The sequence below is a fragment of the Sceloporus occidentalis genome, unplaced genomic scaffold (genome assembly GCF_023333645.1).
Source record: "Sceloporus occidentalis isolate IW3139 unplaced genomic scaffold, rSceOcc1.0.p SCAF_7, whole genome shotgun sequence".
Taxonomy (NCBI): domain Eukaryota; kingdom Metazoa; phylum Chordata; class Lepidosauria; order Squamata; family Phrynosomatidae; genus Sceloporus; species Sceloporus occidentalis.
Window position 1 is genome coordinate 8,747,163 of NW_028316987.1, and position 24,515 is coordinate 8,771,677.

A 24,515-nucleotide genomic window follows, 5' to 3' on the forward strand; every position below is an offset into this window, starting at 1 on the left:
CGTAGTCTTTCCTCTTCCGCAAACGTCTCCCCTTCCGTAGCCATGTTGAGTGTGGCGGAAAAGTCCCGAAAGGCGTTAAAAGAAACGCAAAAATGTTTCTCTGACATCACGGGGGACTGAAATAACGTGGTTCGTTAAGCACATCGCCACTGTCTTCTCAGAAAAGCGTTAAAAATAAAAAGAAAAACCAATTACCCTACCAAGATGGCGTCCACAAAGCGTCGCTTCTTGCCTGACGCGAAAAAGCGCATGCGCAGAAGTTTTCCAATGAGAAAACCTGAGCAGCAGGAATAAACCCAGTTTCTCACTTCGTTAACAGCCATGGGATTCTGGGAATTGTAGTTTGGTAGGGCACCAGAGCTGTAGGACAGAGAAGCTAAATGTCTCACAAAACTACACTTCCCATGATTCCATGGTGTTGAGCCATAGCAGTTTAAAATGGATTATTTCTGCAGTGCGGGTGTACTGTTTTGTGAGACGTTTACCTTTTTGTTTTGTGAGACACTGAGCCTTTTCTGTCAGATAGCTCTGGTGACACAAGAAACTACAATTCCCAGAATTCCTTTCCATTCAGTAGTTTCAATCTATTCTTTTCTCCCCACTTCTACTCCTCAGCTCAGCTACAGCAGTAAAACTATACAAGACTAAAGTGTCCTCTCTGGTTAAAAGAAAGTTCGAAGTCCCTCATAATACTTCAAATGCCAGGATTTCATAGGATGGAGCCACAGGCAGTTAAAGTGGAGTCAAACTGCTATAATTGTGTGGTGTGGATGCACTAAAGTACAAAACACACTGCAAAAATAATCCAGTTTGAGACCCCTTTAACTGCCCTGGCTCAGTGCTAGGGAATTCTGGGAACTGTTGTTTACTGTGGCAACAGAGCTCTTTGACAGAGAAAGCTAAATGTCTCATAAAACAACAATTCCCACAATTCCCTAGCATTTAGCCAGGACAGTTAAAGTGGTCTCAAAACTGGACTGTTTCTGCAATTAGTGTGTTTTGGACCCAAAAGTGTCCATAGTCCTCCAGAACTTGTGCTAAGCGGTCAAAAGCACTACCAGGCTCACTTTGCCCACCCCTCTTTTTATTATTATTATTGTTGTTGTTGTTGTTGTTGTTGCTGCTGCTGCTGTTGTTATTATTATTAATATTATCAATGAGTGGGAGATTGGGATATGGTTTTGTACTGTTTTAACTTGTAAGCCGCCCCGAGAGGCACAGAGAGGCAGGGTATAAATAAATTATTATCATTATTATCATTATTATTATTAAAAACTCAGTGAACCTCTGCACTAGTCTGCAAACCGGAACTATAGAGGCTTGCTCTCTTGAGCCGCCCGACCCTTAAAGAGGAGAGCACACTAGGCTCCTGGCCCGAGTAAAGAAGTGGCTTTCGCCATCTTTGTTAAGGGCAAAATGAAAAAAAGGAAGCAGGAAGAGCAGCTTCCTATAAGGTCTAGGCGTCATGCCCGAGTAAGAAGTAGAAGTCGCCATCTTGGTTAAGGGCAAAACGGAAAAAAAGGAAGCAGGAAGAGAAGCTCTCTACAAGGGCCAGCCTTCGAATCGCGCGCATGCGCATTTGTGAGGATGTTGATCCCGGCGAAAGAGAAAATGGCGGTGGAAGGGCCGGAGCAGGTAGGCTTAGTCATTCCTCTGCTTCAGTGGCTGGAGAAGGGTGTCAGCTCTTGGTTGTATTGTGGGGGCTGGAGGGAGAAATTGTTGGGGGGGGGGTCGTCGAAAAAGAAGTTGGAGGGACACGCACATTAGTAAAAGAGGCAGTGTGGTCTAATGGTTAGAGTGCTCAACTCAGTGTGTATCCACATTGTAGAAACAAAGCAGTTTGTTGTTGTTGTTGTTGACTGCTTTCCCGTGGGTGGGACACCTCTAAGAGCCCCTGTCCTCCATTGCTTTGCTCAGGTCCTACAAATCCATACTCCTGCCCTCCTTCATGGACTCTATCCATTTGAACTGTGGCCTTCCTCTCTTCCTGCTACTCTCTACATTTCCTACAGTTATCTTATCTCTCATCACCTTATCTCTTATCTTATCTACAGTTACAGAATTCTGTAACTCCCGTCGCTCTCTTCTTATTTTATTGTATTTCATTTATTCATTGTATTTTATTTTTATTGTATTCTCTGTATTCCTGGATTCCTTGCGATTGGGTGAGCTATAAATAAATCATTATTATTATTATTATTATTATTATATTTTTCTCTTTTTATTTATTATTTTTTAATTTAAAAAACTTCATTATTAAAACAACCCAATACAAATCTTTACATACACACTGTTTTAGTTATAATCTAAGAATATGTGTGAAATATGGAATTAAATTCTCGTTTTCGTGTTTTCTTCTTAATCTTCAACATCATTTCTGTCATTGTCACTTTTAGCCTTTCCAAATACCCCTTCTAGCTTTTCTCTGCTAACAACATCCTTCTTACACTCCTCTAAACTTCAAGATCATAACCTCCCTTCTCGAATCCTGTCTTAGGGCCTAAGCCAAAATAAAGTTGCTTTGGGTCACTTTGGAGGTATGCTGTTTAAATGATGCATGTGTCTCCCGGCCTAAGGACTAGAGCACAGCTTTGGCGTGGCTTCTGGACTCTTAGGACACATGTGTCATTTAAACAGCATACCTCCAAAGTGACCCAAAGCAGCTTTATTTTGGCTTGTTCGTTTGAGCCCTTATTTACCCTTATGCATACCTTCTCCTACATACTCAAACCTTCTGCACTTGCCCCGACTCCCTCATTTCTTTCTTCTCTACTATTCCACCTTACTATACTGTACATTTCTTATCTATCTTCTTTACTCTTCATCTTCCATTTGTCTTTTTATTTATTAATTTTCAATAAAAACACCAGTTTTTAAAATAAAGCAATGCAGTACTTAGGTTCACAATATATAATGCAAAACAGTTTACATTTACAATGCAGTGCAGTGGGCCCTTGGTATCCGCTGGGGTTTGGTTCCGGGATTCCCCCGTGGATAACAAAATCCGTGGATGCTCAAATCCTATTAAATACAGTGGCATAGCAAAATGGTGTCTCTTATATAAAATGGCAAAATCAAGGTTTGCTACTTGTAATTTATACTCTTTTTAAAAAATATTATCAAGCCATGGACGCTTGAATCCATAGATAAAAAAGATCTGTGGATAAGGAGGGCCGACCGTACTTAAGTTCACAATATACAAGACAAAACAATAATAGAAAAGCATTCATGTACTAAAATGCGTACCACAAACTCCAACAAACTCAAAATAGCAAACAATTATACAGGTCCACATACACAAGATAACAATGCCAATTACTGTCTATACTCAACTATAAGTTAACTTCATGTATAAGTAGAAGTCAGATTTGGGGGCCAATATTATGGATTTTGCCATGACCCATGGATAAGTTGAGGGTAAAACATGGAAGCTCCTCCAATGTGTGTATTTGTGTGCGGACGGCAAGAGAGACTCTAATTGAGGCTTTTTGCTTCATCGTTTCAGCTTTTGTTGAGTCCTTCACTCCTCAGACAGCAGATGGGAGAATAAACTGCTCTGCCGACTGCATGGGGAAATCTGAAAGAGCTTCTATCACATTAAAATGCTGACCTGTAAATAAGTTGACCTGGCAATAGCAAGCCCGATCTGACCAAACCTTGCCAAGAAAGTCCTGTGATAGGGCCCAATGTCAGAAATAATTTGCAGGCATATATTGCCTATATTGGACTACAACTATTATGAACCTTTGACAGTATAGTCACTGTTGTGAATGGTGAGGCTTGTAGTGTACATTGGGAAGCTGCTCAGCTGGCCAAGGCTGGTGCAAGAATTCACTCAAGCCTATTGAGGGGTAGGATTTGAAAGAGGCGAGAAATAATGTGAAGGTACATTTACATGTGCATGCACACCTCCATACACATAGGCACAAACATTTTTCTCTTCTCGGGTGTAATATAAATTCTCAAATGATTTCTCAGTGAATAGTAAAAATCAGAGCATGCACGAGAATGCAAGATATTGAGTTGTCTTGTATTTTCATGAAATTGAAGTTACTACTTATGTATTTGGAGGGGAGGGCATCAGGGATGGAAAGAGAAAGTCTGCCCATGTTGGAAGTCTGAAGGTTATGATGTACATGTTCTGAACAGAGGAGGTGTTACTTTATGGACTAGGGAGAGATGTTAAACTAATTGCAGGGAATAAGGACGATTCATGTTGTGAAAAGAGAGCTGTAATTTTAATTATGTGTCTTCTTTCTTGTGGTGGTCTTTTCTTACTTTTCTTCTCATCACATCTTTTTTGGGCAGATGGAGCTGGATGAGGGCAAGGGTGGGACCGGACTGCGCCAGTATTACCTGTCCAAGATTGAGGAACTACAGGTGAGATCTGTTGGGGATGTTTTGATTTGGATTTCCTGCATGGCAGGGGGTTGGACTGGATGGCTCTTGTGGTCTCTTCCAACTCTATGATTCTATGAGATTTTTCTGGAAATGGGTGGGTGGATTTGCAGAGGAATTGTCAAATTCTAATTGCTTCTCACAGTCAGGGAAATGTGTGGTTTAGTTGAAATTGGCTAATACTGTATGTAGGGCATTATTAGGCTGGGCTAGCCTAGCTCTCACATCCTGACACCCTCCAGATGTGTTAGTCTACATTCCCTGTTTTCCACAGCTAGCAAGGCCATTCGGCTGGAGAAGCTTTCAGTCATCCAGCTTCATATTCCCCTTAGATATTATTTATATTTCTATAGTGCTTCCATTATGTAAGCGCTGTTTTAAAAATTGGCAGAAAACACAGTTCTACTCTTGGTCTTATATTCTATAGAGGGAGACAAATATGTATTCCAAAATATAATGGGAGTAGTTTTGACATAAATTAATCATCTTCTGAGGTATGCATTTTCACAGGAAAGGATATATGCTTAAATCTGTTCCGCTGTACCCAAAAGATATGTCTGCTCTTAACAAAATAAATAAATAAAACCAAGATGTATGAGAAGTGAGGGTAAGAGAGGCATTAGTTCATTTTGAACAAGGCCAGGACAAAACAGTGAGGTGCTAGTATGTACATCAGTTTGAGTCATGCTGCTTCTCTTCTCACCAGGACAGAGATAGTGCAGCTGCCTATCATCTTTGGATTCCCAGCCAGGGCAAGAATCCAATTGACAATCGGTGAAAAAAACTGAACATTCTTTAGTTGCTTATTCTCTAGTTGATATCTTCTGCTAGGCTAGTCTTGCTGTCGTAAGCTTAGTGAATTGACACTGACTTCCCAGTAGCAGTTGGACTCAATTGCTGTGTTTTGGGGGATGATTTATTGTCTGTCTTTCTTTCCTCCTCTAAGTTAATAGTCAACGATAAGAGCCAGAACCTCAGACGGCTGCAGGCTCAACGAAATGAACTCAATGCTAAGGGTAAGTTGGGAACAACTCTGTTATCTGCAACATTGGTTTTGTGACCAGGATGTAGAGAGAAGGCTTGGGAGAAACTGGACATGCACACAAATACTGTACGAATTGAGCAGGCATTGGTGCATAGATTTAGAAACACTTAATCTGGAAGGAAAGAATGAAAAATATTGAGGAAAGATGTTCCCCCTTTGTTCTTGGGCATCTATCACATTTTTACCAGATAAATAATGTAAAAGGAAAGTTTATTAAATACTATTTTTGCTTCTAGAAAACTGAGTAGGAGTATATATTACTTGCTTTTTAAAGCAGTTTTTAAAAATAATTGTGTGAGCAGCATCTTTTTCAGAACAGATTCTAAAATGTAAGACAATTAAAAATATTAAGTCACTGAAGCAGCTGTATATTGTTGGCTTGTAGAACTCAAATTATGTCGGTCTGTAGATGTTCGTTACTTTTTCAGAGAGTTGGAAGCAGTTGGAAGTAGTGGTCAATGCTTGTATTAGTCTCACGAAATTGCAATGGTTCTCCTGTTGTTTCTAGATAATGCTGTATGTGGAAATAGAAACTCAAATAGGAGCCCAGATAATAAAAAGGTCCTTGTTTGTTATACTGTTGAGGGATTCTTTTTTAAATTCTATCTCCCCTTCTCCTCTGCCATTTTTGTAAATTATCTGTACCAAGATCTGTTTGCTTCCTTATGCTGAAGTAGTTTGCCATTCCATCTTTTACACTGTTCCTCCACACTTGGTATATTTGTAACAAATTATGAGACATTTATACTTTAGAGACAGAGAATCATGCAATTATAAGTAAAGGTAAAGTTATCCCCCCTTTGACAATGTTGTCAAGTTGTGTCCAATGTAGGAGGCGATGTTCATCTCCATTACTAAGCAGAAGAGCCAGCATGGTCAAAGAAAACTCTATGATTATGCAGCCAACACTTTATGTCACACCTGTATGGAAAAGAAGTGTTTGGCACTTGTAAGAAAATTAGTTATGCATTTTTTCCAGTTTCTCTAAACCTTTTCTCTGTTAATGAACAGTACAAGATTTTCCCCATGGCTTCAGTACTTTTCTTGGAAGGAGAAGTCAAGGTTATGTCTTCATTGACAAAAACGGATCCCTTCACACACACACACCCTAAGCTAATGACATTTTGTTTCCCCTCTTCCAACCACAGTTCGCCTGCTTCGTGAGGAGCTGCAGCTTCTGCAGGAACAGGGTTCCTATGTGGGTGAAGTGGTGAGAGCGATGGACAAAAAGAAGGTGCTAGTCAAGGTATAGTTATCCCTTGCATACCTGTATCAGATGCTTGTTTGTCAGTTGAATTGGGAGGGAGAGACTTTGAGTGTACCTTGGAATTCTGGATTGAGAACAAGCTGTTGTTTTAAGTGCCTTCAAGTTTACTTTGATGTCTTACGGTGACCCTATTAGAATTTTCTTGGCAATATTTATTAAGAAGAAGTCTGCCTTTTCCTTAGGCTGAAAGACTGTGATTTACCTAAGGACACCCTGTATGTTTCCTTGGCTGAATGGGGATTTGAACCTTTGTCTTCTACTCTCATAATTCAACATTCAAACCACTTCACTGTCTGGTCTTCTTGAATGCTTATAATAGTATCATTCAAATAGTACTGTTGAATGTTTACAGTATGAATATTATTCAAAGTGTCAGATTAGGTCTAGGGAAGACCTAGGTTCCAATTCACATTCAGCTGTGAATTTCACTGAGTGATCCAGGCTAGTGATCATTTTTCATTTTAAGTTGCCTCGCAGGATTGCTTGCAAAGATAAATCAAAAAGGCTGTGTGGATGACAGCAGGAGTGAGGGAATGCATATATGATAGTGGCCTGCTTTTAGGGTAAAATATAGTACATACTGTGTAGTTTTTGGTTAATTAGTACAGTATTCTATTGTTTACCCCATTGTCCATTGCTTTGAGGACCCTGATGACTGAGAGGTGGTAGATAAATGACTTAAATAAATAATAAATAAATATTCCTGTATTGCAGATGGGTAAAAATAATGGAAGGATGGGAATCATGTTGCCCTCCAGATGTTGTTAGTCTGCAGCTTCCACCAGCCTTGCCTAGTGCAGAGTACTGGGAGTTGTGTTCCAACGACCTCTAGAGAGATGTATGATTCCCCCCCTTGCAATAATGGGGTGCCCAAGGCCACCTACTGAGTTGATGGTCAAAGTGAGATATAGATCCAGGGTCTTCCTAGATCACAGTTTATTCTCTTAGCTACATTGTTTCTAAACAGAAGCTGCAAAACAACTGAATATCCTGGTAAAGAGTGAACCCTGGTTTTGATACATATAGCTGAAAAGGCAAGAAACTGATTAAACTACATTTTACATCAACAATTATTTTTAATAACTTCATGTTACCTTGTAATTTAACTCAGGTTTAGGCTGAAGAAACTACAGAAATCCCTGGTGTGGGGCTGATTTCTAACTTATTTGTATTGGCTTGTTCTCTGTTCGTGCTGCATGTGCTCTGTTTTCATGGTTTGAACCGGTTCTCCTCTATCCCAGGTTCACCCAGAAGGCAAGTTTGTGGTTGATGTGGATAAAAACATAGACATCAATGATGTGAGTATCTATTGAGTTATGCCTGACCTTTCAGACGTAGCATTTGTGAATTCCACTCTCCCTATGGGTTTCGTGGGTGTTTTGGAGGGGGTTGGTCATGTGTCTTTGAAATATCCATTGGAAATCCTGGGATGCTGCAGTTATTTCTTGTTTGTTCCTTTTACCATCTAGGTGACACCAAACTGCCGTGTTGCCTTGCGGAACGACAGCTACACACTTCACAAGATCCTTCCAAATAAGGTTGACCCCCTGGTCTCATTGATGATGGTGGAGAAAGTGCCAGACTCCACTTATGAGATGATTGGTGGCCTTGACAAGCAGATCAAGGAGATCAAGGAAGTCATTGAGCTCCCTGTCAAACATCCAGAGCTCTTTGAAGCTTTAGGCATTGCTCAACCAAAAGTAAGTACTTCAGAATGTGTGTAAGTACCATCTCATTGGGCCAGCCTAGTGACAGAGAACTGGGTTAGATTTTACTTCTACCTGACTATAAATTATGTGTACAAAGAGTGAAATATAAATCCTAGGAAACAAGAACACTTTTTTTCCTTCAAATCTTAAGGAAGGGCTATGTCTGCATGTTAGTCTGCACTGTAGTGCATCCCTTATTGCAAGAAGCTCAGGCTGAGTTCCCAAGCATTCTTGCTTAAGTCTCAGGTATATGGCTAGGAAAGAGTTTGATTGAGATCATGGAAAACTACTGCCATTGAGGCTAGATAGACCAATGATTTGGCTTGGTATAAAGTAGCTTCCTGCTGTGCTCCCTAGGCTCACATCAAAATGGAAGACTCTTCCATGGAAGATGACAGGCTCTTACACTGTGATAACCTTTTAAAGAAAGGGGTAGCAGGTCATTTACTGTTTTTTCTGATGTTGTAACCTGCCTTGATTCCTTGTGAAAAGGCGGGCTATAATTATTATTATTATTATTATTATTATTATTATTACACCTCTCTTAAAGTCACATCTTCCTTATTTGGATTTCCTCCCCACCTACCCACCTATTGCAGATATGGCTGCATCTATGCCACTTGGGTAGTGAGTGGCATGCATGCTGTATGTTATCAAACAAATTTTCTTCGTCACATGTATATGAAGACTGAGTCCTGGTGTAAATTGGTTTGTTGTGTGTCTTCAAGTTATTTCTGACTTAGAGCAACTCTAAATCAACCCTATTATTTTATATTATATTTTCTTGGCAAGATGTGTTCAGACGAGGGGTTGCCAATGCCCTTCTCCGAGACTTTTACCCATGGTCTCCCAGTGGGTTTCTGTGGCTGAGCAGGGATTTGAATCCTGGTCTGCAGAATCCTAGTGTTATCACTCAAATCACTATACCATGCTGGCTCATATAGGTATAAATTGCTACTGGGGCTAATACTTCATAGGCCATGGCTCTATCCTTGCACAGAAATACACATATTCACTGTTGATCTCCCACTCTCTGAAGGCTGTGGCACCTCTTACAATGGCACAGTGATGGAAAATGGACAACTGCTTGGGACATGAGTTGGCAGGGTGGCCTGCTGCCACATGTTTCTGCTCCTCTCTATTAAGTCTGTTCCTCCAACTCTTTTTGCAGGGTGTTCTGCTGTATGGACCTCCCGGGACAGGGAAAACTTTGCTCGCCCGAGCAGTGGCTCATCACACTGACTGCACCTTCATCCGTGTCTCTGGCTCTGAGCTTGTTCAGAAGTTCATTGGGGAAGGTGAGTGATGAAGGGGGCCTAAGGAAGCTGGGAAGCTATAATGCACAACGTTGATGAATATCTGGAAAACACTGGTCACTGTTTGTGAAATACAAAATGGGTATAGTGGAGTGTGACCAGATCAGGGCTTGTTCAGCGATGTCTGACTTCTGTAGCCCAATGCCATACTTCTGGAAGGGGATGTCACTTCAGTGAGCACTGTAGTGTTACTGAATTTGTTTTCTGCATGTGTGTACCATGAACACCCATTTGGCTGCTGTGGGAACAGAATGCAGGACTAGACAGTCCTTTGGTGTGATCCAGCAGGGATGTTATAGTCTTTCAGGAGTATCCCTTGGAGTAGAGTTTGGGTCAGGAAGGAGGGATCAAAACAGAATAACCTATCATTTTATGAAGGGGCTATGCATTTGGAGTGGGGGGTGATTCAAAGTTGATTCCTGCAATTGTTGTCGGAACTACCATAATTATACAAGGGCAAAGTGAGAGTGGAATCTTGTAACCAAAGAGCCAAATTCATTATCAGAGAACTTCTCAAGGGGTCAACTTCCACTGGTAGGCAGGGCAAAAAGGTTGAACCAAACATACTACCATATTTTAAAGCTCTTACCTCCAGTAACTTAAACCTCAGGAGGGGCTTTTTATCCTTTTACAATGAGAAAAATGTATACCAAAGATGGGAAACCACTGCAAAATGGTATCATGGAAAGTCAGAGGGCTAAATTGGAATTGAGGTTCCCCAGCTCTACTGGGCTCAGTCGTCTCGTTTGTTCTGTTGTGGCAGGAGCAAGGATGGTGCGTGAACTCTTTGTCATGGCTCGGGAGCATGCTCCGTCCATCATCTTCATGGATGAGATCGATTCCATTGGCTCCTCCCGCCTGGAGGGAGGCTCTGGTGGGGACAGCGAGGTGCAGCGCACGATGTTGGAACTCCTTAACCAGCTGGATGGTTTTGAGGCTACTAAGAACATCAAAGTATGCTGAGAAAGGAGCTTCTTAGCTTTTTCCATCATTATGTCAGTTATGCAAAGTAATGTATATGCTATTTATAAACACCACATCATTTTGCCTTTCTTGGCATGGTAATAATTATTTTAAAGGTACTTTTGACCATGGATCATGCCATGCCATTTCACCAACCGATCACATGTACCTCAAGAAAAGTAGAGGACAGGTTTTGGGTTGGCAGTGAGGAGCAAGGAGGTGTGTGTGAGATTAGAACTGGAGAGGAGAAGGTGGGCAACAGACAGCTTAGGGAAGACACTTTTCCATTGTTGGCTGAGGTTAGAGATAAATACAGAGTGGGTGTAGGCACTGACTGGCCAAAACAGACTGTTGGCTACTGATAAAAACTGTGTGTCTGTGTATCTTGTTCAGGTAATCATGGCAACCAATCGCATAGACATCTTGGATTCAGCCCTCCTTCGTCCTGGCCGCATTGACAGAAAAATTGAATTTCCTCCCCCAAATGAAGAGGTAAGGGAGAGTTGGTGGGACTGGCTGCATTACTTCTTATCATAGGCCTTCCTCAACTGTTGGTGTAGAATTTGAGATAGTCTTGCCCTATTGTATTGTGTGCTTACTTCATTGTAGCTTTCTTGGATAGCTTCAAAAAGAGTCTGGGCACTTACCTGCTGGGGATGCTCCGGCTGGAGTTCCTGCATTGAATGGGGGTTAGACTCAATGGCCTATGAGACCCCTTCCAATTCTGTGATTCATTAACTCTTTTAAAAAAATCCACATTTATTCATTAAAAAACTCAGAAATTAACATGACAAATGTAGATCAACAGCACAAAAACAATGACAAATGTTTACGTAGAACATAGGGCATGAGTTATGTTATCCTGATCTTGAAGTACAAAATAAATTTCCCTGCAATTATTTGTTCTATTGGATTAATCCTTTCCAAACAGAACCATAGGTCAATAGAATATGACTACCTTCCTCATTAATTTGATTTACATATGAAATAAAAGGGAACAATGTTACCTCAAAGATACTATCTTTCAGTTCTTTTGCTCATCTTACTTGCCATGTTAGTCTTTCTGATAGTGCTAAATTCCAAACCTTTTTATATCATAGGTCTAAGCTGGCTACTATAGGGTTCTTCCCGTTGTTGGCAATCGCCTGTCTGGCTGCTAATAACAGAAAGGAAAGCAAATCTTTATGTATTACAGTGGTACCCCGGGATACGAATGCGCCGCCTTACGAAATTTCCGGGTTACGAAAAAAATCTATTTAAAAAAACTGTTCCGCGTTACGAATGTTTTTTCGGGTTACGAAAAAACTTTTGGTGCTTTTCGGCGCTATTTCGCACCAAATCGCGGCTTTTCCCCATTAGCGCCTATGGCTTTTCGGCTTGCGAAAGCCTTTCGGGTTACGAAAGCGGCGGCGGAACGAATTATTTTCGTAACCCGGGGTACCACTGTATTTTATTTCCTTATTCACACCTCTAAATAAATTTAGTAGTGCCAGACCTGGGATAATGTGGCATTCCATCATCTGATTAATGTCTGCCTCTGTATCCTGCCAGAATCCTTGTATCACTGGACAATTCCATCATGTATGAAGATAGGACCCTACCAAACCAGTTTTTCCAACATAATGGAGAGTTATTATTAAATATATATGCCAATTTTACTGGAGTACTATACCATCGATATAGCATTTTAAGCATGTATTGTGGGTTGATATCGATTTCATTGGGCATAATGACTAAATTTTTTGCCATTCTCTATCATCTAAAATAATTCATTAACTCCACAGGCCCGGTTGGACATCTTGAAGATTCACTCTCGCAAGATGAACCTAACAAGGGGAATCAATCTGCGGAAGATTGCAGAGCTGATGCCAGGGGCCTCGGGTGCTGAAGTTAAGGTAAAACAGCAAGCTGGGACAGGAGATGAAATGCCAGAGAACAAACTTTCCAACTAATGTTGGCTTCGCATTGCTAGAATTTTGTGCAGGGATGTTTTCTAAAGTTTTTATTCAACTTTAATTTAATAGAAAGGATCTAAAAACAGAGAGGTAGTGAAATGGTTCTTCAATCTATGTATATCTGCTGTTGTACTTACACATTTAAACATTAGTTTGGCACTCATTTTACTAGACTAGGGTTAGGCAAGGTCTGGGGGCTATTTCTCCAGCTCGAGTTGCATCAGCCCTTTTACATAAAAGTAGCAGTGACAGGATTTTCTGGCAAAAACAAGATGCAAGTGGGGCTTTATGCCTTGTCTTAAGAGCAGATCCATGTTCTTACAAGGTGTGATTATCCTGTATCTTCTACAGTATATTGTTTGCTGAGAGAACTGCTCCAGGGAGCCTTTTTTTTTTCAGGAGCTGCAAAAAATTATCTAGGCTGCATGATTCTCATTCCTGCATTGAACTGTTTTTTAACATCTTTTGTGTCATAAAGAGATTAATGTGAACGTCAGAAGGAAAGCATAGTATTGCCAGATGCTTTCAGAGATGTAATTGCCAAGATTTATTGCTTGCATTAATAGTGGCACATTGCATTTAACTATCTGTAGAGATTACAAAACTCTCACTGTGTTAGAAGAATTTTTGTTATCCTTGGATTGGACAGAAGTTGGCTTGCCTGATTTTTTACATTCTTTTTGGATTTCTTTCAGGGTGTGTGTACAGAAGCTGGCATGTATGCACTGAGGGAGAGGAGGGTCCACGTAACTCAAGAAGACTTTGAAATGGCTGTAGCAAAGGTACTGTTAGTTGTGAATGTGAGGGAGTGGGAAAGAATACTCCATGATTGCTCCATCAGAGGTGGCTGGAAGGGAGCTACTGGGAAAGCTTGCATGATTTATTCTGTGGCAGAGTAAATACTTTCCTTCATCCATCTGCATCTAGTAGGAGGCTAACATACAAATCCATGAGGAATTACAAGTAGTGAAAACTTCATCTTGTCTAAGTATAGTATGCCAAGAGATAGCAATATGTATTGCATGTCATCTTAAAGCAGTTAACTGGAAAATAACATTTCTGGACCACAATTCCCAGAATCCTCCATCATAACTTCGGGGGATTCAGGGAGTTATATTTACAAAGGAAGTTACAACAAAATACTTTTCCCAAGTTCTGTCTTAAAGCTACCATCTACATATATAGTGGCAAGAAAGTTAGAATAAAATTATTCATAAGATGGTTAACTTTATTTTTCTCTGTTGCTTAGATTCCATGTTGTTCACCTTAATACTAATGCCCCTTCTCCTTGGCAGGTGATGCAAAAGGATAGTGAGAAGAATATGTCTATCAAGAAGCTCTGGAAATAAAAAGTGACTGCTGCCTAACGCAGCTGTTTCCTGTGCCACTGGTCATCCATCTCTGCTGTAACATTTACACCCTTTCCTTTTTCCTCTAATAAAACTGAGTGTTAACAGTCCTCTGACTGGTGGTTATTGTATGGGGAAAAATGTCCTGCAGTGTGACCTTGTGTGTTTTAATCCCCATCAATTCTCAGAATCGATTCTCATTTTTAGAGTCTGTTTTAGAGAATTGGGGGTGGAGATGAACTGTTGAAAGATGTAGACTCTGGTAGAGAGAAGGTTGAATTTTTCACCTATATCAAAGCATTTTTAAGGGAAGCCAGTGTCCGTAAGACTGAATTCACTACTATTTCATATAATTTTGAGCAGAATTTATACACATCAGTACCAGCTAACAGGTAAGCAAAAGTGTGAGTGAGTTCCTTTGGCAGAAGCTACCATCTGTCTGCTTATTTTGGTTTCCTTTCATGCAATTTCAATTGTGCATCTGTGAATAGATTTGGACAGTGGAGATAAGACAGCTTGGGAAAATGAGCAACAAAAGTCTTGCTTTATACAGTCGTAAATCATAAAATCAGAATCACAGTTGTCAACTTGTATGAATGAGCCATTAGAGAGAGAAACTAGTTAAAAGCAGTTTCTAGAAAGTGTTGCAAAACACATAGCAAAATGTTTATAAAGGTGCAGTGCAGTTCAGGCTCCTTCCATCTACTAGGAATAAAACTGTTGTATACATTTAAGAAGCAGCCTTTACCTGGTGCTTAAAGTGTAAGAATTGTGCAACCCTCCAGATGTTGAACTGCAGGTCCCAGAATTCCTTAGCACTGACTTTGCTAGCTTAGACTGATACAAAGTGCAGTCCAGTAGCCTTGCACAATTCCCACTTCTGGACTAAAGCCTGTCATATCTCTTAGCTTTGAACTGCAGAGGGAAAGTAAGAATTTTTACTATATTTCAAAATTAGCCCCCACCCTTGAACAATGCTCAGATTTATATTATGCAGTGTCTGAAAGGCCAGAGTAGTACCTTTTCTGGGGAGAAGAATTAAAGAAAACACTAGGAAAAATTTATTTTGTAGCTGTCAGTTTTGACAGACAGCTGACCTTCATTTCCCTTGTTCTATCTCTGCAAATGAAGGTCCAGCAACCAGAGGGCTGCCTTCAGTTTTTAAAAGTATCAAATGTTTAAAAAAGACTGATAATTATTGTGTGCTGAGTAGTCAAAATGGGTAAGTATTCTAAAAAAAAAAAACATTTTATCTAGAAAAAGATAAGACATTTCCATTCCAAGGGGCAGAAGTTTTTGAGCAACAGAGAAATAATCCAGTAGATTTTAAACTATTTAGATAACATCTAAGACAAGGATGGAGGACTGAATGGGTTGTCAGATGTTGCTTTTTATAGACATTTCCATGATCCTTTGCCACTGATGAGCTTATTGAGGTTTCGTTCCCCTTAAAACAGGTGGACAACTATACAGGAGATCAGATGTTAATTTTCTAGGCTGCTATACCCCAACATATGTTACAACCACCTCTTGACTGATCAGACCAAGTGGAGTCATTTTGGCCATGATACTGCTAGAAAAGGAGGTATTTAAGGTGCAGATGGTGCTGTTTTGGGATTAAGGATCATGGGGGGAGCTACTGACATAATTTGGGAGCAAAAATCTGAAAATTGTGACTGCAAAGATTAAAAATGGGGGAAGGGAAGACTGGCAGGAAGCTTTGGCAGCTGCACTTTCCCCATCCCTGTCAAGATGTGCATGTTTCTATGACATCAAAGCACATGTACTGGATTCTATTATTGTCCCACATACATGTGGAACACATTATCCTGGCAGTTTCATACATGTGTACAGAGTATCCACTACTCTGCTAAAAGGAACAAGCTGCTTTAAAGATTATTGTACTGAGAAATGCCTGACCAGTTTCTGCATGATTTGAAACCCATTCATCCCTTCCTAGCAAGTGACAAAACATTACAGGGCACATCTGGTAAAACTATTCCAACGGTCAGTTGAAGGATTATGCCCAAAGCAAAGATTTCCTCTTGGAATCGGTCAAAACTTGTTTCCCCCTTTGGACTTCCCAAGGGACAACAAACTGTACTGTTGGGTCTATAGTGTAAAATGCTTATAACAGTTACTGGTATCTGCCTCTCTAATGGACAGAGAGATGGCAGGAAGTGTAGCACCCCAAAATACTGCAGGGGACTAATATGTGCACAGTTTGAAAGTTACGAACCTCTGCTATCTATACTGCTTAGTAGGAATGTCTGGTCCTCCAGATGTTAGACTACAACTTCTATTATCTGTAATTGTTGGTTAACTTGACTAGGGCTAGTGGGAGTTGCAGTTCAACAGTACATTGGAAGGCCACATATCTCCATCCCTCCTTGTGTAAAACATTCATTGCTCATCAAGAGCATTCTCCTTTCCTGAGGCTGGAGACAGATCAGATGACAAGAAGCTACTGCTTAAGTATATTTTTATTAGAAAACATTCAACATAGAAACAGAAAACACAACATCTTTGCTCATAAATCAGTGAACATTCCATCAGCTCCTACTTGGCCACATACATCTCAAGAGAAGGGCCACAAAGCAGGAAGAAAATCTTCTACATTTTAAGTGCTGAGAGGTCAGGGCCTTGGGGAGTGAAGGCACTTGAGAGGGGCCTGAGATGGCTGAGGCAAATGTTACCTGATTCCCCTTGACTGGTAGCCTCAGTAATGATTCCTGAAGCAATAAATGGACTCTCCACAGCACAACTGGTCCCCACTCTCCAGCTTCTCAATCTCATAAACACTGGAGAGCCAAGTAAGAAATAAAAAAACTGATTGTCATTAACAGCAAAAGCCCGAGCAAACCTCCATTCCTTTGAGACCACACCACACCAGTTGCATAGGGTAGAAAGGGGCCAACTCAGTACATATTAAACAACCTTCCTCAATACAAAAATATTTTTAAAAAATGCTCCCCACAAATAAAGAGATAGTGCAAAAGACTATATGCCAGCAGGACTGGCAATTTGGAATGGACAAAGCTTTGGTTAAACAGTGAGCAGCAGCAGCAGCAGCAACTTTCTTGCGTTGCAAGAGAGACTGCTGAGGCTCAGCTAAGAGGTAGAAGGCAACTCAAAACAAAACAAAAAAATCCCAGTGTCCCAGAGGCAAAGCGCACAGGAAGAGTTGGGGTCTTGTCAGGGAAGGAGCTCATTTCCTGCTTTAAAAGGAGGCTTTAACTCTTGTTTAGTCTCAGGAGAATACCTGAAAATGTGCCCCTCCCTTTTTCCCCATTAACAGTAAGAGCAGCAGAGGCAGGCAGCATAACTTCCCCCAGCCCTGTTAGGGATAGAGGATTTTCGACAAGCATAGTCTGCCTGTCAGTCCACTCCAAAAGTACCACAAGGTGCAGAAGAGATGAAAAAGATGTCAACACTAAGTAAGGCGAACTCCAAGGACTTGTTCCAGTTCTTGTCTGCGCTGCTGAACCTGGAAGACACAACAGTCATGGGAATGGAAATGTGAGTGAATGAGAGGAAAAGCACCTAGATACTTGTTTGTCCCTCTCTGGCAGAAGCAGAACAGCATCTCCTTTGCACTCCAAAGACACGAAACTCCCAGTCCCATTTTTTTTAAAATTTACTTCCCAATCTCTCTCTAGTTGTTCCATTCCCATCTACTCCATTTCAGAGAAGTAAAGGAACAATAAAATGAAGGAGGAGGATGGGAATGAAACACCAGAGATAAGTTGGAAAGTTACTTTTGAAAAGGAATTATACACACTGTTTGTGACGTAAATCACTGCTGTTACCAATTATGGTTTTTTAACAAAACGATCTTGTCATGCTCCTCATTGCTTTTCCATTTGTCCATTAAAATAAAACATTGTGGTTGGAAACAACTTGAAGGCACAAAAGAACAACGAAGTTTAATTAAAAAAATAAATGAATGAAAAAGCAATGGGGAGCATGACAAGATAGTTTTGTTAAACACTGTAACAGAAGGCAACCCTAAGGTGGGGTTTTCACACGGTTTTCTTGGCAAGATTTGTTTACCTTCCTCTGAGACTGAGAGTGTGTGACTTGCCCAAAGTCATCCAATGAGTTTCCATGGCTGAACGGGGATCTGAACTCTTGACTCCAAACTCATAGTCCAGTCTGGCTCTCATTATTTTATATCTCTGTCTTACAAAGCCAATAAAAATGTCATTTAAAAGGTAACTTTAAGACTTATTTATTTAATTTATATTCCAAGTTTCTCCTGCCACTGGACCCAGATGTACCTAGAAAAAGGTACTTGTTACACCAAAAATGTAACTTCTTTCCCACTAGCTGGAAGGTGAATTTGTAGTATTCTCATTAACAAAGGTGGTGATGACAAACTCATTATAGATAACTGCACTGCTTGTTAGTCTCTACTTCCAAGCTCTGGAAACAACTGTGGATTCTGTTACAGTTGCTGGGAGCAGTAAGTACAAAGTGAATTCAGGGAAAGGGAAGAAAGCCATAGGTAGGAATCCAGAATGAAGAAAGGAAGGAAAGAATGCAAGAATCAGACACGTTTCTAAGACCTTTCAGTCTAGAATGCCACACTAAAAACAGACAGCCCTAACTCAGGGTAAAAAGATGCTGCAAGACCCCAAATTCCAGAGAACACTTTATTAAGGTTGTGTGAAACTAGCTGCTTCAAACCTTGGCAAAAATGTGTCTGCCAACAGCTTCTTGCATCCACGGCTGCTGATAGAACTCAGAACGCCTTTCCTCTTCTGGGTTGCCAACCACATCTGTGATGATCTAAGGAAAAAATCAGAATGTGGAAAAGACAATTTAGAATGTGAAAGCTTGGGTACTGACAAATATTTAGGGTTTCAAACTGAAAAGACTTTGTGAGTGGGAGAGTCTGTCAGAAAATAAATAATTGTTGCAGTAGACCAGTATCAGTATAACCCAACCAAATGTGCAACAGCAGCTAGTCTGATGCTCCCAGCAAGCTCTCAAATATGGCACAGTAACCTCAGCATATGGAGCCATTTCTACCCCACCCTTATTCTTCATACCCAAATGGGATAAATTAGCAGTGTTCAGCTTAGCTCTGTTCTACATCCAGGAGTCAAAAGGATTCAAGAATTTTTTGAACAGAAAGGAGGAAAGGATATAGTAAGTTGGCAAAAGATGAAGAAGGAATATATTATGTATTAATTACATACAGCCCATATTGTGATAATAAATTTATTAGGCCAACTAAAAAGACTCAAAATTCTCTGTGTAAGCTTTTGAAACCACAGATTTGTTCAGCAAACAAATATGGTTAAGGAAAAAAAACAGTTGCACACTCTTGTACCTGGGAGAACATCGGCAACCAAGATCAGCTGAAATGCTGGATGTCTCAGGGGTGGTGAATCCACCCTTGATTTTACTGCACTTCTCCCATAGATGGTCCAGGTTGAATGGAAGCTCTGCCAATCCTGGACTACAGGTTCAGCACCAGCAGAGTGCTCACTCAGTTCAGTCCAGCTGAAGGAAGAGTGGCAATAAAATCAAGAGGGGAACCACATCCATGACAGCAGATCCACCAGTCACGCCAATTGCAGCGCCGGTACAGGACTGGTGCATGTGAAGATAAAATGTTTAATTGATGTGTGTACACACATAACATAGGAAAACATGCAGACTCCTGTCCAAATCTTCGCTTAATCTGAGTTTTCGAAGTGCAGATACAGACAGTAAGCAAGGAACACAAACATATAACAAGAGACTTAACTGTCAGCCACAAGAGGAACTTGACACCCCAGCCCAATCTTGTAAGAGTTGCCACACAGGGCCAGCAACAAACACCAAGTTATCTAGAAGGACCTCCAGCAACATCACACATACACTTATGAGATACCTTCACACTCATAGGAGAGTGAATCCATAAACTCAATGGGGTTTACTTCTTAGGAGATATGCCTAGGACTGTACTAGCTGAGTTACACACTCTTGTATGGTTTCTTCAAAGTCATGTATTTACCTTTAAATCTCTCTGCTGAGATCTGATCCATTCTTGTATGAAGTCTTGGGGGTTGTTGCTGAAACTCAGCATGAAATCTCGCTGTGTCTTCAGCTGGTTGATGGACTCAATAGTTTCATGGATCTAAAGAGAAAAGTTATGAGAGACAGAATGATTCCCATCATTGAATAAGCTTGGAACTGTGATCCCACAACCAAGGGAAAATACTGATCTATGGCCCTCCAGGTCTAGGCCAGCTGTTACCCACAGCAGACTGGCAAAGGCCACCAATAAAAAGATGTTCTGAAATTGTAGGGGCATTGCTTTTTGCAGTTCCTGCTATTTTAAAATTACTTTTTTATTAGACAGAAGATTCTGGGAAAGAAAAGTGTAGAGCACAAGTATGACACTGAGGGTAATGGATACCATGGAATAATTGCTGTAAAGCATCCCTCCCTGTACCCTCAACATATTTTAGACAACATCTCCCATCATCTTCAGCCAATGTGGCCACTGGCACCAGCTTCAGAGAGGCTGATGTAGAGTAATAGCTTCATTTTGTTCTGACAGGGTGATGTAAAGGGAGGACAACTGGAAAGAAATGCACAGTCTATTTTTGAACATCCATTTCACAACTGCCCTCCTTTGTTCCTGAATAATTTCCAGGCCTTGAGGCACAGGATCTCCCTAACATTCTAAGTTTATATACCTCGTCCTTGGGAGAAAACAAGTTCTACAACAAAAGAGCCTTGAGATTTCCGGATGACTGCCATTTCTGCAGTGTGCCAATTCTTCAGAAAGTCAAGTTAGCATGCTCACTGATCACAGAGACATCACTGAAGGGAAAGAGGAAGGAGAAGAGCAAAACAGGCAGAAGTGTATGGGGTATGGACTGAATTATCTCAGGAGTGAGATGTTCTGTTACTGCCACTGTTTGTATTTTGTCAAAGCCTTCCTTTTTCTCTTCCCTCCCCAATCATAAATACTTATAACATGGTTTAAATGTTTTGTTTCTATCACCCTAGCTGCCAGCTCAAGGTGCTGAACATTCTGACTCCAATCTGTTATGCATTCTGATGACTACCATGCAAGTTCCTAGCTTTCCTACATGGATTTTAACACTGTGGATACCAGGCTTCATGAAGTATGCTGTCCAATCCTTCTTCATTCCCCTGCAAACCTAATCCTGCCAACCTGCTATGAAAACCAATTCTGCTTTTCCAAACCCTAACAAAAATAAAACAAAAATAGAAACCAAACAAAACAGAAATTCATACTATGCACAATAGGAAAGTGAAATCTGCAGCATAAGTGACATACATTAGGTGATTTCCCATACATTTTGTTTATTTGCACTTTTTAAATTACAGCTACAAATTTGGACTTCCTTAAGACCAAAATTCCAGGATAGTAAACTGGATGGATGGATAAAAGTCTCAAGACTAATGCATGTAAAGGGATGTGGAGGTATGTAAGGTACCTAGGGATGTAACATTCCCTATGCTCTAACACCTCCTATTGCCCCTAGGGAAGAGTGCCCAGTTAGTATCATTCAAAGTACATTCATATAAGCTATGAAAAGGAGCATGCGTAAGTCTCTTTTCTGCTCCATAGTTGGCTGAACCCTACCTTGACATCCAAGGAGGCGATTTCTTGCTGGTTGGTGGTGGATGCCAAAAAGTTGCTCATTTGGGCTTTCAAGGGATCATCCACTTCCACATCAATATCATAGCAGGCAGTTTTTTTCTGGTCATGAGGATCCACACTGAAGAGGTAAGAACAGGAAGCTGGGATGGAGGGCTAAGAATACATGCCTCCCTGAGAGCTATATCTTCACTCTGAGGTGTAAGGATTAATTAAACATGAGGGTAAGGGTTAAAGTGTGATCGCTCACAACTTGTGCAATGCCAGCCCTACCTGATCACATGGTTGATCACAATGGGATCTGGATGTTGCAGGAGCCCTGCCAGCTTCATGGGGATCTCAGAGAATCGCATGCGGATGCAGTTAAAGATCTAAAATGCAAAAAGAGAAAACCACGGGAAAGAGTGTAAATGACAGATTTCAAAAGAAACTTTTGTCAGAGTCTGCTTGCTAGTATAAGCATACTACTCTTTCAGCTGACAGAAATCAATTGGTGGGAACAAGGGCTTCTCTGTAGCTACTCCCATGCTCTGGACCTCCTTTCCCAGGGAGATTACACTGGCACTGTCTTTCCACACTCAAATCAAGGCCTTTGAGAATTGATTTTTTTATTTTTAGGAAAAAGTCATCTGGCACATTGTGCTGAATTTTTACTTGATCTTTTTATTGGTTAATGGTTTGTTTTAAGTGATTTTCATTTTTTTATAGTTAATTACTTTTTATATGCTGTGAATTTTCAACTGTTTTAATTGCTGGAAGATGTCTTGAGTCACAACCTAGGAAAGGTGGGGATAGAAATATTACTGCTGCTGCTGCTGCTACTACTACTATTATCCATGAGGCAAAAAAAGGAAACAGAGAGAAGATAGCAAGCCTATGTAAAGCATGGATGAGAATCTTTCACCCTCTACCTTTTCTTACATCTCCCATCAGCTACACACAGTATAACCAATAGTAAGGAACTGTAGGCCGAAACATTTGGCTGACTAAAAGGTTTCCACCCCTACTATATAGCTTCCAGAGAAAATTAATTAAATCACAATTTTAAGCAACTTGTCTTTACTTCCATGACACAGGTTTTCAACTGAAGGATGAAAGAGGAAAAAGGATATGAAACACAGGGTTCAATTAACATGAAGCAGGGAAGAGGACCTACAGGAAAAAGAATTGTGTGAATTTAAAACCTTAGTTCTCAAACTACAGAAAACTTGGCTTAGATCTGAATTCCACAAGATCTGATGCATGCATTAGCATGCCTCTTCTTGAAAACCAAAGGATTAGAAACATGGGTGGGGTTTCCCACATACACTATTTAGCGCACTCTCTCTGTGTGTGTGTGTGTGTGTGTGTGTGTGTGTGTGTGTGTGTGTTGATTTTATTTTAAGCCACCCTGAAATCTTCAAATAAAGAGTGAGATAAAAATAGTTTAATAAAGAAATAAATAGCAGTAGCAGTAGCAAGTACATTTCTATACCACTTGTCAGAGCACTTAAACACTCCCTAAGCAGTTTACAAAGTGTAAGCTAATTGCCCCCAACAATCTGGGTACTCATTTTAGTGACCTTGGAAGGATGGAAGCCTGAGTTGAGCTTGAACTCTTTTGCTGGTACTGAACTCACAACCTTATGGTTTTGAGTGAGTGGCTGCAGTACAGGCATTTAACCACTGTGCCACCAGAGGTCCTTCAATAATAAATATTTTATGCTCATGTGGAAAGGACTTTGCAAAATATATGAGGCATCATGTCTTCCAATAAGGTCTAAATTCTGTAGAAAGGCCATACACAAATCTGACCAATTAGTAGTAAGGCTCAGAAGATAAAATTCTAAAGAAGATAAAAACAGACACAGCGAGCAAACTGTCCTGCACCAACTAGTGGAAAAAATACATAGACAATAAATAGTAACTTCAATACTAGCGTGTGGGGGGAAAGGAGGAGAACTGAGAGAAGGGAAAGAAACCAGGACTTACCTGCCGAAAGTAGCGATTGCAGTTGATGAATTCTTTCTCATGGCTGTCCTGCAGCTTGTTGTGTTTGATGTAGAGCCACAAAGCCTGCATGATGCTGGCCCGGGTCTGAGTGTGAACACCCAGGAGGCGAGCCAGACGGGGGTCCAGTTTGTACTGTGGAGGCTGCAAAAGCAATACAGCCTGTGAACATAATTGTGAGGCAAGGGTGTCCCCTATCTCAACCCACACCAAGTGCTGTAACCTATTTCCAGCTCTGAAAACGGACTGAGCAATGGGGTCTACTTTAGCAAGACAGACAGACAGACAGACAGACAGACTGACTGACTGACTATCCGAGACATGGAAAGTGACTTTTAAAAGAAAGAAAACACTCCCATTACTCATTAAGAGTGTCAAGGGTAGGAGGACAAAGAACACTAATTCACTGTTGTCTACTCAGTGCAATGGTTAAATGTCAGTACTGCAGCCACTCATAAACCACAAGGCTGTTAGTTCAATCCCAGCAAGGGGCTCAAGGTCGACTCAGCCTGGCATCCTTCTGAGGTTGCTAAAACGACTACCCAGCTGGATGGGGTCAATTAGCTTACAGTTGTAAACTGCTTAGAAACTGCTCAGTGTGGTATGAAGTGGTATATAAATGAAGCTGTTATTGCTCTTTTTCTTAACTTGGTCATTACTCTTCATACACAAAAATTTAGGATTTAGGATTAGTAAGAGAACGATAGGGGGGGAAATTCAAAACATCTCTAAAACTGCCCTAATAAATCAAGTCAGCTAACACCCACCAACATCATCACTGCAAACATAACAGAACAAAATAGGTTTTCATGAAAACCCTTTTACTGTACTTTGTTTGCTAAAAATACATGAGTTCGCTGAACTTTTTCAAGAGGACCAATCCCTGAATCTATT

At 40.6% G+C, this 24,515-nt stretch overlaps 2 protein-coding genes across 2 annotated transcripts in view; one reads left to right on the forward strand and one right to left on the reverse strand.

Moving 5' to 3' along the window:
• Positions 1-1,531: 1,531 nt before the first annotated feature.
• On the forward strand, positions 1,532-14,112 carry LOC149309122 (26S proteasome regulatory subunit 8). Its single transcript, XM_089531839.1, has 12 exons — positions 1,532-1,635; positions 4,309-4,380; positions 5,345-5,414; positions 6,592-6,689; positions 7,952-8,008; positions 8,180-8,410; positions 9,591-9,717; positions 10,499-10,689; positions 11,092-11,190; positions 12,483-12,593; positions 13,349-13,435; positions 13,949-14,112. The coding sequence occupies exons 1-12, from the start codon at positions 1,588-1,590 to the stop codon at positions 14,000-14,002; spliced, it is 1,245 nt and encodes a 414-aa protein (XP_089387965.1). The 5' UTR covers positions 1,532-1,587; the 3' UTR covers positions 14,003-14,112.
• A 2,355-nt stretch (positions 14,113-16,467) lies between these two features.
• The window catches only part of LOC149309123 (SWI/SNF-related matrix-associated actin-dependent regulator of chromatin subfamily D member 2-like), a 40,958-nt gene continuing 32,910 nt past the window's right edge, over positions 16,468-24,515 (reverse strand). Inside the window, exons 8-13 of the mRNA XM_089531838.1 lie at positions 23,604-23,765; positions 21,906-22,003; positions 21,618-21,753; positions 20,010-20,132; positions 18,692-18,793; positions 16,468-17,489 (exon numbers count right to left, since the gene is read on the reverse strand). Coding sequence (XP_089387964.1) covers positions 17,436-17,489; positions 18,692-18,793; positions 20,010-20,132; positions 21,618-21,753; positions 21,906-22,003; positions 23,604-23,765 — 675 coding nt within the window. The 3' untranslated portion in view covers positions 16,468-17,435. The remainder of the gene's footprint in view (positions 17,490-18,691; positions 18,794-20,009; positions 20,133-21,617; positions 21,754-21,905; positions 22,004-23,603; positions 23,766-24,515) is intronic.